Source organism: Trachypithecus francoisi, unplaced genomic scaffold (genome assembly GCF_009764315.1).
Source record: "Trachypithecus francoisi isolate TF-2019V2 unplaced genomic scaffold, Tfra_2.0 Lachesis_group10, whole genome shotgun sequence".
Classification (NCBI taxonomy): Eukaryota; Metazoa; Chordata; class Mammalia; order Primates; family Cercopithecidae; genus Trachypithecus; species Trachypithecus francoisi.
In genome coordinates, this window is record NW_022681455.1 from 97,301,512 (window position 1) to 97,316,675 (window position 15,164).

The window sequence follows — 15,164 nt, forward strand, 5'->3', positions numbered from 1 at the left end:
GGCAACAAGACCCTGTCTCTACAATAATTTTTTTAAAAATTAGCTGGGTGTAGTGTAGTTGCAGCCTGTAGTCCCAGCTACTCGGGAGGCTGAGATGGAAGGATCGCTTGAGCCTGGGAGGTGAGGCTGTGGTGAGCTGTAATCGCGCCACTGCACTCCAGCCTTGGTGACAGAGTGAGACCCTGTCTCAAAAAAAAGAAAGGTCAATGATAGTGAAGACAATGGGTTGGAGTCCTTGGTTTCTTGGGAGAGCACATTGGCAGAGTCATCAGGGTGGAGGAACATATGCTTGTGTCTGTTATTACAGGGCTGAATTTTTATTAGAATTACTGCTCCAGTTCGTGTCGATGCAGCAGGGCTGAGCTCCAGCTAAACCTGCATGGACAGATAAAGGGTTGACGGGGATTTATTTATTTACTTGTTTGTTTATTTATTTATTTATAATGAGAAGACGAAGAGGGGAAGAAAGTAAATCTCACTCTTTTATCAGGTAATGACTACTGATCATGATTGCACTTTCTGCCTTGGCTGCCAGGAAGCTCCAGACTAACATTGGACTTTGTCCTTCTTAAATAATTGCTTATCTATTTGCTTTTTGTGTCATCTGCCCCTACCCTGGTACAAGCCAGAGGAAATCATCCTCTCTCTGTAGCATTTATCCAGGGATTTATGTATTCCTGCCTTGGCTTGTGGCTATTTGTTGGCCTTACCTCCTCTGATGAATGGTATGCTCCTGAGGACTATGGCCATGCCTTATCCTTCTGTGTGTCCTTCAAAATAGCCAGATTGTGTTTAATGCATATCTATAAGTGTGGAATGAATGTTGGCTAGATAGGATTTTGTTTTGTTTTGTTTTGAAGTCTGTCCATGAAGAAAAAGGAACTAGGAGTACTCCTTTTTCTCTTTTCTTTTTTTCTTTCTTCTTTTTTTTTTTTTTTTGAGACAAGATCTCAGACTAGAGCCCAGCAAACACAGTTCACTGCAGCCTCAACCTCCTGGGCTCAAGCGATCTTCCCACTTCAGCCTCCCAAGTAGCTGGAACCACAGGCGTGCACCACCATGCCTGGCTAATCTTTAAATTTTTTTGTAGAGATGGGATTTCTCTATGTTGCCCAGGCTGGTCTTGAACTCTTGGGCTCAAGCAATCCTCCCACCTCAGCCTCCCAAAGAGCTGGGATTACAGGCTTAAGCCACCACCCCTGGTTGGGAGTCCTTCCTTTAACAATGAAAATGTCTTAACTCATTATGTATGTTTCCTTGTTGGCTTTAGCTATCGATAGCTTCAAGTACTTTACTGTCCAACTGCTATAACATTGTCCAGGTAGAGGACCAGGACTGCAATAGACATACCTGTGGGCTCCTCAAGGCTCAATTTCTTTCTTGCTTTTTTTTTTTTTTTTTGAGATGAGAGTCTCGCTCTGTCGCCCAGGCTGGAGTGCAGTGATGCGATCTCGGCTCACTGCAACCTCCACCTCCTGGGTTCAAGCGATTCTGCTGCCTCAGCCTCCCGAGTAGCTGGCATTACAGGTGCCTGCCACCATGCCTGGCTAATTTTGGTATTCTTAGTAGAGATGAGGTTTCACCATCTCGGCCAGGCTGGTCTTGATCTCCTGACCTTATGATCCACCTGCCTCAGCCTCCCAAAGTGGTGGGATTACAGGTGTGAGCCCCTGCACCCGTCCTCAAGGCTCAGTTTCTTGGTCCTGGTTGCTGGAGAGGTTGCAGTCCAGCCTCTGGCTTCCCAGGCCTTCCCAGTGCCCTGTACCTCCATTGTTTCTCCGCACCCCCTGCATTGTACAGGTTTTTTTTATGTGTGTTCCCCTCTTCCCCACAAGCATCAAGTCTGTGAGCCCTTGTGGGCAGGGACCCAGATTCCACCCTATGCACACCTGGGCCCTGGTGCTATACTGGCCTGGGGCAGCCATTGGTTGGGGAAGATGTTGTATGGGTTCATCACTGTCTCAAAACCAGAGGAGCCACACCCCAGAGGAGGAAGCCGGCGGAGTTCTGGTATCGTTGCTGCAGCTGGTGTTGTGAATCAGGCCGACGAGCAGCGCATCCTCTTACCCGGCTATTTCACGACACCAGGGTTGCATCATACCCATCCTCTCCAGGCGAGCCTCGTGGGACCGGGCCGGACGCAAGGACCTGGGGATGAGGTTGGGGTGGGAGTCTGTGTGAAAGCTTGTCCTCTGCAACCTGCTGGATCTCAGCCCAGACTGCTCCTCAGAATCACCTGGCAGCTTTCAAAAAGCTCTGATGTTTGCCCCTCACCTCCTCTTGCTCAGGTCCACAGAATCTCCAGGGTGGGGCCCTGGAATCAGCATTTGTTAGAGGTTCCAGTGTGATGCCGAAGTCTGTGAGTAGTCAAGGGTGGGCCCTGGAACTCATAGCCAGGGTCACTGTCTGTTCCAGCCTGACTGTTGTCATAGCCTTCACCTGGCCCTCCCTGACCCCATTTCTTTCTGTCTTGCACCGTTCACCACACCACTGCTGCCCTGGGCCAGCTTTTCAGAAACAAATGGGGCCTGAGACCCCAGGACAAAGGACAGGCTTCTTACCCTGGCCTTCAAGGCCTTCCATCAGGGTTCTCTACTTGGAAACGATACAATCATTTCCTCCTTGGAGCTCTCCTGGGTCCCTCCTTCCTTTGAACCCTGCCCCACACAAATCCACACAAATGCTGGTTCTGTTGGCTCTGCCTTCAGAATCTATCTCAGCTCCCAACCCTTCTCACCATCCTGCCATCCCACAGCTATTCCCCAAACCTGGCCATCACTCTCATGTACCTGCAATGGTCTCTGACTAGCTTTTGGGGTTATTTTGTTTGTTTGTTTGTTTTGAGATGGTGTCTTACTCTGTTGCCCAGGCTAAAGTACAGTGGGGAGATCTCGGCTCACTGCAACCTCCACCTCCCAGGTTCAAGCAGTTGTCCCACCTCAGCCTCCCGAGTAGCTAGGTTTACAGGCACCCACCATCATGCCCAGCTAATGTTTGTATTTTTGTGGAGACGGAGTTTCATTGTGTTGGTCAGGCTGGTCTTGAACTCCTGACTTCAGGTGATCTGCCTGCCTCAGCCTCCCAAAGTGCTGGGATTACAGGTGTGAGCCACTGTGTCTGCTGACTAGTCTTACCTAGCCCTTCTCCCTCAGCCCATTCTCCAGACAACAGCCAAAATGAGCTTGTAAAAATAAACCTGACCATTGTAGAATAGAATAGGACACTTCTAACCCTGGCCTATAAGGCTACATGTTCCCTTTTACATGTCTCCAACGCCAACTCCTTGGTCCCTCTGCTCCAGCCACACAGGCCTCCTTGCCAGTCTTGAAGCCCACACCACAGTCCTGCTACAGGGCCTTTGCATATGCTGTGTCCTCATCTGGAACCCCTGTGTTCATACCCGCTCACATGTGGGTGGCTCCTCACTGTTGAAGCTTGGCTCGAATTTCTGATTCTCAGAGGCCTAATGTACCCTTCCTAAGAAAAAAACTTTGTTTTCTTAACAGCACTTATCACTAAATGTATTATAACAATTGCTTGTTTATTTACTGTCTCTCCCATTAGAATGTGAGCTCTAGGAGGGCAGGGTCTGTGTCTTGTTCCCTGTGGTGCCTTCCTTGCCTAGCACAGGGCGTGGTATGCAGTAGGCACTCAATAAACGCAGTGGAGTGAAGAAACAATTAGATCCCTTTTAGCCTCATCTCCCACCATTTCTTCCTTCCTCTCCCCACCCCACAGCATTATGTGGGCCTCAGTCCCACTGCCTCTTCCCCTGCGCTGACCACACCCCTCCTGAGCTCCTTTCCCTCCTCTCCCCTGCCCTCATCTCCCCTGCATCCTCACCCACACACCTACCCTCCCCTCTCCCCTCCTTCCTCTGGACAGCCTTCCTCCTCTGCTGGCCAGTTGCATGATCTCCTTGCTGGTCTGTCTGCCTGGTTAGGCTGTGAGGTTCAGTGCTTGGTACACAGGAGGAACACAATAAATGCTGAGTTGCCTCTGTAGCCGCAAAGACAGGAGGCCCTGAGATTCTGAGGTTGCAGCAGGGGCTTCTGTCCTTAGCGTTTCAGGACCTGCATCTGGGGTTTCTGCTTCTCCGGTTTCCTGACAGCTGAGTTTCCATTTCTTCACTGCTCCTGTTCTGTCTGAGATCCAGGAGATCCGAAGGGCCCACTGCACTCAGCCAGGGCCGAGGGATGCCTGGCACTGGTAGAGGAGGCATTTCCATTTTGCTGCTGCAAAGCTGAGGTTCACCCAAGTCAGTTTCATGCTCAAAGTCACACAGAAACGGCCAGAATTGAGACTCTTTGCAGCCAAATCAAGGGCTTTGCTCCAGTCACATAGAACCTCAGATCAGAAGGGCCTGGCCCATGGGTTCTCCTGGAAGCCAGAGTCCTGAAAGATAGGGACTGTGTTTGACCTAGCACTGCATCCCCACTGACCATCAAAAAGAGTGCCTCTGTAAACATTTCTGAAATTGATTAAATTCCATCCAAATGCAACTTCCCCTTCCTGGGGGTCTGTGCTTTGGGACAAGGTGTCTGACAGTCTCTCAGCATGTCCTGTTGATGAGTCCTTCAAGGGGACCTGCTAAAACCCTATCTTACCCCATAGAGAGGCAGAGGGGCAGAAGAGGTTTCTTGAAGATGCAAATGTCCCCCTGCAGAACAGAAAGGGACTTTGGAGCTGAACAGGCAAGGGTTTTCCGGAGGGAGGAGCGAGTGACTTGCCCAAGGTCACCCTTGGCAAGCACAGTCAGGGCCCCTCACTCTGCCCAGGGCTACAGCGCTGCTGGAAACCAGCCCAGGCCCCTTCAGGCTCCTTCTTCTGTGAGATCTTAATCAGGAATTTTCCACAGCTGCCCAGGGATAGGGTGTGTAGGAATGGTGTGAGCGGATAAAGGGCAGCTGTGATTTTCTCCAGACAAATGGCAGTTTAAGAGGGAGATGAGCGATAAGATCTGCCCCGAGGGCCCCATGGGAGGGACTGAGCAGAGAGAGGCCTCCACAAATCCTTTCCCCTAACAAAGCCAGGGTGGGGCCCTCAAGCCTTCAGCCCCACTGGCAGATGCCTCTCTGAGGAGGGGCTGGGAATCCAGGGAAGTTGGTAGGGAGGCCTGTGGGTCATTAAGAGGTGCCCTGAGAAGATTTAAAGATTAACATCTATGGTAAATGTATAAGCTTTGCAAAAAAAAAAAGTGCACAGTGATCGTAACCTTTGGGGTTTGTCATTGAGGTCCTGTTATCCTCAGCTCACCTCTAGATGCGAAACTAGAGGCTGAATGCTGAGCTGAGAGGGCCTGTGGAGTGGCCAGTTTCATCAGCCCTGCTTGGGGTCATTCTGTCAGCCAGGGATTTCCACAGAGCCATCCTTTGCCCTCTTTGCTTCTGCGTCCCCTTCATAATTCAACAAGCGTTTGTTGAATACCCACTCTGTACTGTTTTGTTGCCTGGGATTATCACTGAGCAAAACAGGGCCAGATCCCTGCCTTTGTGAGTCTAACAAGGTGGATAAAATTTCTGTCTCCTCCCCAGAAAAGTGCACTGACGTATGAAAACTTATCCATGATTGTGTGGGACTCCTAGACCCTCATCTTGGAGGTGGACTGCCCAACAGTGTTTGCTGCCCTAACATAGGCTGAGCATTTCACCTACCCGTTCTGCCTGGCCCTACAGCTGAGTAGGTACACCTGCCCCCAGTACCGCTGGACGAGGAGTAAGAGCGTTAGCAAGGGGGAAAGAGTGAGCCAGCCAGGCCTTCCTGTGAGTTCTCAATCACCCAGTGCTGACTTGCTATTGGGGGTCATGGAGCCCTAAGGATTTCGACCACTGTGGAGCCAGTCCTGTGGGGGACCTGTGTGAACTCTGTAAGCCCAAGTCTAAGAGGCAGGGCTAGGGAGGGAGAGGAGGCATGTCCCTCCATATCCCTCCCAAGGATGACCAGAGCCAGAGCATAAGCCAAGCTCAGATGTCTAGAGCTGGCGATGGCCTTTCTATCCCCTGCCTCCAGGAAGAGCAACTTATTCTCTAAGAATCAGGTCAGGGGTCCCCTCCTCCAGGAAGCCTTCCCTGGCTGTCCCTTCTCTGACCCTCCTCCAGGGACATCTCTCCCATTGCTACCCTCACTACACAGCTGGGCTGATCTGTTTCCACACTGATTTCCCGAACGAACACGGCAGCTTCGTGAGCACGGGCACAATGCCCACCATGGGTGTCCTTGGCTCCTATCGCCACCCATGGCATGGTGGGTGGTCAGTAAAGGTTTGTTGGGTGAATGGCAGCAAGATGGGAAACTCAGCAGAGGTGACAAAGAGATCAGTGATTTTCTTGTGAGCCACTAGGTCACCCCGCTTCTGAGTAGCAGACTCCAAGATAGGGGACTGTGTGCAGGGCATTCAACAGGGAGCCTCTTGGGGTCAGTCCTTGTGGGTAGAAGGGAAGGAAGCAGGACTGGACAGAAGGAGAAGTGAGCTTTGGTGTATACCCAAAGCCTCAGCTGGGTCAGGATGCCAGGTCTTTATACCCATATCCGTCAGTCATTGAATGCTGGCCTCTGAGAGGAAAGGTGACCACAGGTGAGGCCAGCACCATAGGGGCTGACACTGAGAGCCCTCATAACAGCTGGGAAAATATGCCCTCCATTGCTGGCGACACATCAAGTGTGTGCCCACTAACTCATCTCTCAAGACCCTGACCCAGCTCTTTCATCCTCTGACAGCTCAAATTTCAACCACTGCCTCCCTGCAATGGCTTAGGCACCTCTGGTAACGAGAGTGCTGCTCCCATGCCACCAGCATTCAAGGTGTGGCCTCAGAGTGCTGGCAAAAGTGGTCCTGACCTGGTCCAGCACTGGTAGGGGGACTGCTCCTATGGGAGCTGGGGTGCCTTGTCTGGGATGGTTTCAGGAACCAGGAAAGGCACTGGCTCCCCAGGCTTTATAACCCAATGGCCCTGCAGGCAGAGCCCAGGGAAACCCACACTTTGGGTGATGCCTAGGGGCCCTGGAGGCCACCGGCTGGTCCCAAGCCCCAGGGCTTGTCAGTCTATTGGTGGATATGGATTACAATTCTGACCTGCTGAACTCTGGTTTGAAGTTACTTGTAAATATACTGAGATGTCTCTGGAGGGACACATAGACATTGGGAGACAGGTTGGAGCTAGAGAGACTAATTCTGGGTGTGTGTGTGTACATCTTTTTAAATGTTATACCAGCTGGGTGCAGTGGCTCATGCCTGCAATCCCAACACTTTGGGAGGTGGAAGGCTGAGGTAGGAGACTCACTTGAGTCCAGGAGTTTGAGACCAGCCTGGGTAACCAGGGTGGGGTGGTTGGGGTGACTTGAGACCCCATCTCTACAAAAAGTAAAAACAAATTAGCCAAACATGATGGTGTGTGCCTGTGGCCCCAGCTACTTGGGAGGCTGAGGTGGGAGGATTCGTGAGCTCTGGTGGGTGAGGCTTCAGTGAGCTGTGATTGTGCCACTGCATTCCAGCCTGGGTGACAGAGGAAGACCCTATCTCAAAAAAAATTATGTAATTCATCTATTCAAAACTACTAAATAATAATTTAAAAATTTATTTTTATTTTTTTGAGACAGAGTCTCTCTCTGTTGCCCAGGCTGGAGTGCAATAGCTCAATCTCAGCTCACTGCAACCTCTGCCTCCTGGTTCAAGCAATTCTCCTGCCTCAGCCTCCCAAGTAGCTGGGATTACAGGTGCCCGCCACTACGCCCAGCTAATTTATTTTTAGTAGAGATGGGGTTTCACCATGTTGGCCAGGCTGGTCTCGAACTCCCGACCTCAGGTAATCTGTCCACCTCGGCCTCCCAATACTAAAAAGTTTTTTTTTTTTTTTTTTTTTTTTAGAGACAGAGTTTCGCTCTTGTTGCCCAGGCTGGAGTGCAATGGCGCAGTCTCGGCTCACAACAACCTCCGCCTCCTGCCTCCTGGTTCAAGCAATTCTCCTGTCTCAGCCTCCCAAGTAGCTGGGATTACAGTCATGCGCCACCACACCCAGCTAATTTTGTATTTTTAGTAGAGATGGGGTTTCTCCATGTTGGTCAGGCTGGTCTCGAACTCCCGACTTCAGGTGATCCGCCCATCTCGGCCTCCCAAAGTGCTGGGATTATAGGCATGAGCCACCATGCCCCGCCCTAAATAAATTTTTTAAAACCAAATACTAATATGAGAGGTTTTTGAACTCTCATAGAGTAGGACCCATAGTGTGTCCTCAGGCCACCCGGCTATCTCTAGGATCCCTTATAGGACCCCTCAGGGTCCTCTCTGACAGCTGTTGCTTCTTGGGTCCTGGCTGGAGATCTCTGCTGCCCCCAGACTCAGAGGAGCCACTCCAGGACTCAGGGAGTGGCTGGCTTTGGGCCAGCCCAGCCCTGCAGATCCAAGGCGGGTCCTCTATCTCCACAATCAAATAGTGCTCTGCCTCCCGCCCTGTCTGGGGACCCTGCTCACCAGCCACAGGCGGTTTAGGCCAACCTCCCTGCCTCCTCCCCAGTGCAGACGCAGCCTATAAAACTACCCTATGTGTCCTTGCCGACCCTGGACACCCAGGCGACAATGGCAGAACTGCCCGCCACAGAGACGCCTGGGGACGCTACTTTGTGTAGTGGACGCTTCACCATCAGCACGCTGCTGAGCAGTGAGGAGCCCTCTCCACCAGCTGCCTGTGACAGCAGCCACCCCAGCCACCTGACCCACGGCAGCACCTTCTGCATGCGTACTTTCGGCTACAACACGATCGATGTGGTGCCCGCGTATGAGCACTATGCCAACAGCACCCAGCCTGGGGAGCCCCGGAAGGTCCGGCCCACACTGGCCGACCTGCACTCCTTCCTCAAGGTAAGTGCTGTCTCAGAAGACTGGCCACTTCCCTGCTGTGTGACCTCGACACAGTTACCTAACCTCTCTGAGTCTCGGTTCTGTCGTCTGTGCCATGGGGATGGAGGAGTGTCTTCTTCCTGGATTGAGAGGCCCCAGTGAAATAGTGAAGCTGCAGAACTCTGCACACATGTTGGAATGTATATTAGCCAATCACCAGAACCCCAAAGGTAGAGTGGGAGGCCTAGAGAGGTAATGAGCTTCCAGTGAGTAGAAGCATGCAAGCAGGTTGTACACACCTGAAAGAGATAGAGAAAGACGGGCCTGGGAAGGTTCACCTCAGAGAGGGTCTCACCAGGCTTGCTGCCTGGGAGGCTGGACTGTGAAGAGTGGAGGGCTGGAAACTGGATTGTCATGCCCCTTGTCTGGCCTCCTTTTTCCCATATGACAATTGGGCAGAATTGTTCTTTTTTCTTTTTCTTTCTTTTCTTTTCTTTTTCTTTTTTGTTTGAGACAGAGTCTGGCTCTGTCGCCCAGGTTGGAGTGCAGTGGTGCAATCTCGGCTCACTGCAAGCTCCACCTGCTGGGTTCAAGTGATCCTCCTGCCTCAGCCTCCCAAGTAGCTGGGATTACAGGTGTGCACCACCATGCCCAGCTAATCTTTGTAGTTTTAGTAGAGATAGGGTTTTGCCACGTTGGTCAGGTTGGTCTCGAACTCCTGACCTCAAAGGATTCCCCCACCTTGGCCTCCCAACGCGCTGGAATTACAGGCATGAGCCACCACGCCCAGCCCAGAATTGTTCTTGATTCTGAAGCTAAGACTTGACAAACTGACAGGACTTTTCCCCACCCCAGAGCAAACCAAGACATGGCCCTTTGCTCCACACTGAGATGAAGTGCCAGGAAGAAAGCCCCAGAGGAGGGCATCAGTCACTTGGGGCACAAACCAGGAGACCTCCCAGTGCCCCAGAGGTAGAGGCCTGGTTTCAAGACCCAGCCCTCCAGGGACCAACTATGTGGCCTTGGGCAAGCTTTCATCTCTCCAGGGTGATAATAATCCTGTCCCCCGTTACAAGGCTGGGCAACTGCCTAATCACTTCCAAGACCACTGCTCTCCCAGGGGGAAGAGGTGTTATGAGCAGGAGCGCCCAGGACTCCCAGTCTCCCGTGGCATCTGATCTTGGCTCACTGCAACCTCCACCTCCTGGCTTCAAGAGATCCTCCTATGTCAGCCTCCCGAGTAGCTGGGACTACAGGTGCACGCCACCATGCCTAGCTAATTTTTGTATTTCTTAGTAGAGACAGGGCTTTACCTTGTGGCCCAGGCTGGTCTTGAACTCCTGAGCTCAAGTGATCCACCCACCTTGGCCTCCCAAAGTGCTGGGACTACAGGCATGAGCCACCGCTCCTAGCCTAGGGAGCATTTTAAAAGCCCCTCAAGCAGCTCAACACCCAGTGGGCTGAGGGGCCAGGGGGTGCCCAGTATGGGGCACAGTGGTGCAGGTCAGTGGGTTGGATGCAGAGTCGCCGTCCCTAGCACCCCTACCTGCCTGACTTGTGGTCTCTGGACTGCCAGCAGGAAGGCAGACACCTGCACGCCCTGGCCTTTGACAGCCGGCCCAGTCACGAGATGACTGATGGGCTGGTGGAGGACGAGGCAGGCACCAGCAGCGAGAAGAACCCTGAGGAGCCCGTGCGCTTCGGCTGGGTCAAGGGGGTGATGGTGAGTGGGGTGTGGGTGCTGCTTGAGGTCCAGAAATGGGGGTGAGGTGGCAGAGCTCCATCCAGGCTCAGCTCTGACTCTCAGGCCCTGGTGGGGCTTCAGTTTCCCATCTGTACAATGAATTCAGTGAGTTAATAGATCAATAGATAATAGATTAATGCCTGCCAGGAAGTAATTAGAAGAAAATGTATTTCCTTAAAAAGCCACCAGGGGGCTGCACTAAACACACAATTCCGTAAATGTGTTTTTCTCCTCCATGAAGGGAACGAAAAGGTTTGCTGTAGTGTAGAGCAGGATTAAGTTTCCAGACAGTAAAGAATCAAGTACATTTGGCTTTGGAGACATGATGGGACTTTACAGAGGGGATCTCATGGGATGTAGAAGGCTTTAGCTCTGCTCTGGGAGGCAGGAGGCTGGGGTTCTGATCTTAACGCTGCCAACTTTCTGTGCCTCCGTTTCTCCATCTGAACCACAAGCCCTCCCAGAACCCCATATGCTCATATTCAGAGCTGGGATCTCCCTCCCGGGCTGTGTTGCCAGAGCCGGGAACGGCCCTGCAACTCAGTGGGACCAGCAACTACACCAGCCCCTCCCACCTGGAACCTTCAGCCTCCATCTTGGCCTTTGGCTTTGCTTTAAATTTGGAAGCTGAAGTCACAGGCCCCTGAGCTCTGATATCTGCTTGTACATGGGCCACTGGCTCACCTGGCATTTGCTGAGCTCCCTGTAAATGCCAGGCTCTGGATCAACTGCTGACCACTGGGGCCATGGTCGTGGCTGGCAGACACAGGATCCTGGGCTTGGGATGGATATAGTGAGGGGGGACAGAACTTGTAGCCCAGCGTCAGGCCTCAACGGGAGGGCAGGAAAATAGGTGGGAGGGATAGGTGGGTCTCTGGGTGCCTCTCACCCTCTTGCCCCATAGAACCAGACTTGGAACCTACTGATGTGCGTGAAGAAGGGACCCAGTTGTCCCCAGGGCCTAGGTGCCTGATACCCTGCCATAGCAAGGGACAAGGACTTGTTGTTTGGCCTTGGGGTGTCCACCCAGGTGGCCTCTGACCCCCCTGTCCTCCCAGATTCGTTGCATGCTCAACATCTGGGGCGTGATCCTCTACCTGCGGTTGCCCTGGATTACGGCCCAGGCAGGCATCGGTGAGTGCCCCTCTGGGGAAGAGGAGGGAGGGCCTGCCTGAATGCTGTTCTTCCCAGGCCCCGAGGTTGCAGGATTAAACTTGAGCTACAGAGACCAAAGGGCCAGGCCTGCTCCTCCCTGGGGGAGTGTGGCAGAGGCACACTAGACCTGGGGTCAGTAGGCCTAAGAGCTGTTTGCCCTCAGTAAGCCACTTAACCTCTCAGAGCTCATTTCTACCTCGAAGCATGCAGGTTAGAAAGTTGTCCTCTGGCCGGGCTCAGCGGCTTACACTTTGGGAGGCTGCAATCCCAGAACTTTGGGAGGCCGAGGCAGGTGGATCATGAGGTCAGGAGTTCAAGACCAGCCTGACCAACATGATGAAACCCCGTCTACTAAAAATATAAAAAAATTAGCCAGGCGTGGTTGGCGGGTGCCTGTAATCCCAGCTACTCGGGAGGCTGAGGCAGAGAATTGCTTGAACCTGGGAGGCAGAGATTGCAGTGAGCCGAGATCACGCCACTGCACTCCAGTCTGGGTGACCGAGTATGAGACTCCATAAAAAAAAAAAAAAAAAAAAAAAGCTGCATTCTGTAGCCTACAGCTGCTCTGTAGCCTGCTGTGTGACTTTGGGCAAGTTTCTTCACCTCTCTGAGCCCTGGATTCCTCATTAGGAAGATGAGGGTGATAACAGAACATACCTCATGGAGCTGTTGTGGGATTTACAGGATGCAGGTAAAAACAGCACAGATTTGGCTCCCAGAGGTGATCATGGAGTGGTAACTGCTACTTTATTTTTTATTATTAAACGAGCGTAGCTTCCCCCTCATGCCTAACAATCCAACAAATGCTGGCTCAAGGGCTCCCTGGCTATTCAGAGTATGGCAGGAGGTAGACAGAGACCCACTTTTTTTTTTTTTTTTGAGATGAAGTCTCGCTCTGTCGCCCTAGGCTGGAGTGCAGTGGCGTGGTCTCGGCTCACTGCAATCGCTGCCTCCCAGGTTCAAGCAATTCTCTGCCTCAGCCTCCCAAGTAGCTGGGATTACAGGCATGTGCCACCACGCCCGGCTAATTTTTGTAGTTTTAGTAGAGACGGGATTTCATCATGTTGGCCAGGCTGGTCTTGAACTCCTGACCTTGTGAACCGCCCGCCTCGGCCTCCCAAAGTGACAAAGACCCGTTTTTCAGATGAGAAAACTGAAGCTCAGAGAAGGGAGATGAACGTAGGTTGCATGGTGAATGAGTAGGCAAACTGGGGCTCCTCCCCTGGGAAATGCCCTGCCTAAGCTTTGGGTGCTCCCTGCAGTCCTGACCTGGATCATCATCCTGCTGTCGGTCACAGTGACCTCCATCACAGGCCTCTCCATCTCAGCCATCTCCACCAACGGCAAGGTCAAGTCAGGTGGGCCATCCCCCTTCCCACCAAGGCCCTCCTCTCGTGGGCTGCTAATCCTGGGAACAGGACTCCCAACTTCCCCAACCCAATGGGACACCCAGCTGCTCCTGTGGTTCCAGGAGAGGGCTCTAGGCAAGCTGTCTACACCACAAGATGGCCTCAGCTGTCTCCTGCGCCGTGGGTCCCATGGCCACCCTCTCCTGGCCTCTGCCTGCCCCGAGTCTACCCCAGCGAACCGACTCCTCTGGTTTCATGGTTCCCGACTCTGCTCTGATAGGTGGCACCTACTTCCTCATCTCCCGGAGTCTGGGCCCAGAGCTTGGGGGCTCTATCGGCCTCATTTTTGCTTTCGCCAATGCTGTGGGTGTGGCCATGCACACCGTGGGCTTTGCAGAGACTGTGCGGGACCTGCTCCAGGTGAGGCCGGGGGCTGGACGCTGGGTAGAGGGATCCAGGTAGCCCACTGCACTCTCCTCTGCCCCATCTAGGCGGGGCCCTCCTGCTGCCCTGCCTGACTTCACCCATCAGGAACCACAGCCTGATCACTGTGGATGAGAGTGACAATCTCACCAAATAAAGACCATTCCTTTCCCAGAAGTCCCCGTAGGGGGGGTGGTGTGTGGCCTTTAGGGCCACATTGTCCAGGCCCATGCAGCAGCTGCTTTGTGGACTCGATGGCAGGGGTGGTGCTTGAGTTAACATTGTCCTAGAAGAGTGCACCCCACAGGAGGTGCCTCCTAGGTGGGCAGAGTCTGGGGGATGGGGAGTTCAGAGGGTGGCTTGCAGCCTGGCCCATTTTCCCTCCCCAGGAGTATGGGGCACCCATTGTGGACCCCATTAATGACATCCGCATCATCGGCGTGGTCTCCGTCACTGTGCTGCTGGCCATCTCCCTGGCCGGCATGGAGTGGGAGTCCAAGGTGAGGAGGCCATAGAGGAGGGGGACGTGGAGGTGGTCATGTAGAAAAGTGGGGGTCACCAGGCCTGGGCCCTCCCTGGTCCTCTGCCTTTTCTTTTTTTCTTTTTTTTTTTTGAGACGGAGTCTCACTCTGTCGTCCAGGCTAGAGTGCAGTGGCCGGATCTCAGCTCACTGCAAGCTCCGCCTCCCGGGTTCACGCCATTCTCCTGCCTCAGCCTCCCGAGTAGCTGGGACCACAGGCGCCCGCCACCTCACCCGGCTAGTTTTTTTGTATTTTAGTAGAGACGGGGTTTCACCGTGTTAGCCAGGATGGTCTCGATCTCCTGACCTTGTGATCCGCCCGTCTCGGCCTCCCAAAGTGCTGGGATTACAGGCTTGAGCCACCGCGCCCGGCCCTCTGCCTTTTCTTTTCTTTTTTTTTTTTTGAGACAGAATTTTGCTCGATTCCCACGCTGGAGTGCAGTGGTACCATCTCGGCTCACTGCAACCTCCACCTCCCAGGTTCAAGCGATTCTCCTGCCTCAGCCTCCTGAGTAGCTGGGATTACAGGCACCTGCCACCACGCCCAGCTAATTTTTGTATTTTTTGTGGAGATGGGGTTTCACCGTGTTGGTCAGGCTGGTCGCAAACTCCTGACCTCAAGTGATCTGCCCACCTTGGCCTCCCAAAGTGCTGGGATTACAGGTGTGAGCCACCGTGCCCTGCTGCTTTGTATCTCTTTTGTGTGACAATCTAGGTTCCACATGGCCCAGGGTGGGCATGGTGGCTCCAGGGGGCTGGGCACCCAGACTCCTTCCGTCTTGTGCTCCCTCCATGCCTGCACGTGGCCTTTGTCTACCTGGTCCACCATGCCCACATGCCCTCCAGTCAGAGGGAAAGCAAAGAAGGGGGAAATGAAAGGGAGGGAATTTCCTTTTCTCTTTCTTTTTGTGGCACCATCTGGAAGCTGCACTATTGCTGTCACACATGGCTGCAAGGGAGCCTGGGGAGGTGTGGCCTTCAGCTGAACCATGGATCCTGCTGGCAGACTCGGCCGGACAGGCCCTACAGGCAGGGCAGGACCTTGCCCCTGCAGCCTGTCCTCTCCCCACATTCTCTGACCTGCAGCTGTCAGAGGGTGACCTCCTCTCTCTTCCTCGGATGCCCTTCCCCAGACAGTTC

At 53.2% G+C, this 15,164-nt stretch overlaps 1 protein-coding gene across 10 annotated transcripts in view; it reads left to right on the forward strand.

Moving 5' to 3' along the window:
• Positions 1 to 8,529: 8,529 nt before the first annotated feature.
• The window catches only part of SLC12A3 (solute carrier family 12 member 3), a 50,440-nt gene continuing 43,805 nt past the window's right edge, over positions 8,530 to 15,164 (forward strand). For 4 of the 10 annotated variants that reach the window (XM_033218477.1, XM_033218475.1, XM_033218479.1 and 1 more), the window contains exons 1-6: positions 8,533 to 8,854; positions 10,410 to 10,556; positions 11,636 to 11,711; positions 12,995 to 13,090; positions 13,362 to 13,501; positions 13,894 to 14,004. In XM_033218477.1, the coding sequence (XP_033074368.1) occupies positions 8,573 to 8,854; positions 10,410 to 10,556; positions 11,636 to 11,711; positions 12,995 to 13,090; positions 13,362 to 13,501; positions 13,894 to 14,004 (852 nt within the window). In that variant the 5' untranslated portion in view covers positions 8,533 to 8,572. Of the gene's footprint in view, positions 8,855 to 10,409; positions 10,557 to 11,635; positions 11,712 to 12,994; positions 13,091 to 13,361; positions 13,502 to 13,893; positions 14,005 to 15,164 lie in introns of all 10 variants that reach the window. The other 6 variants (XR_004438928.1, XR_004438929.1, XR_004438927.1 and 3 more) reach the window with 3 other exon arrangements.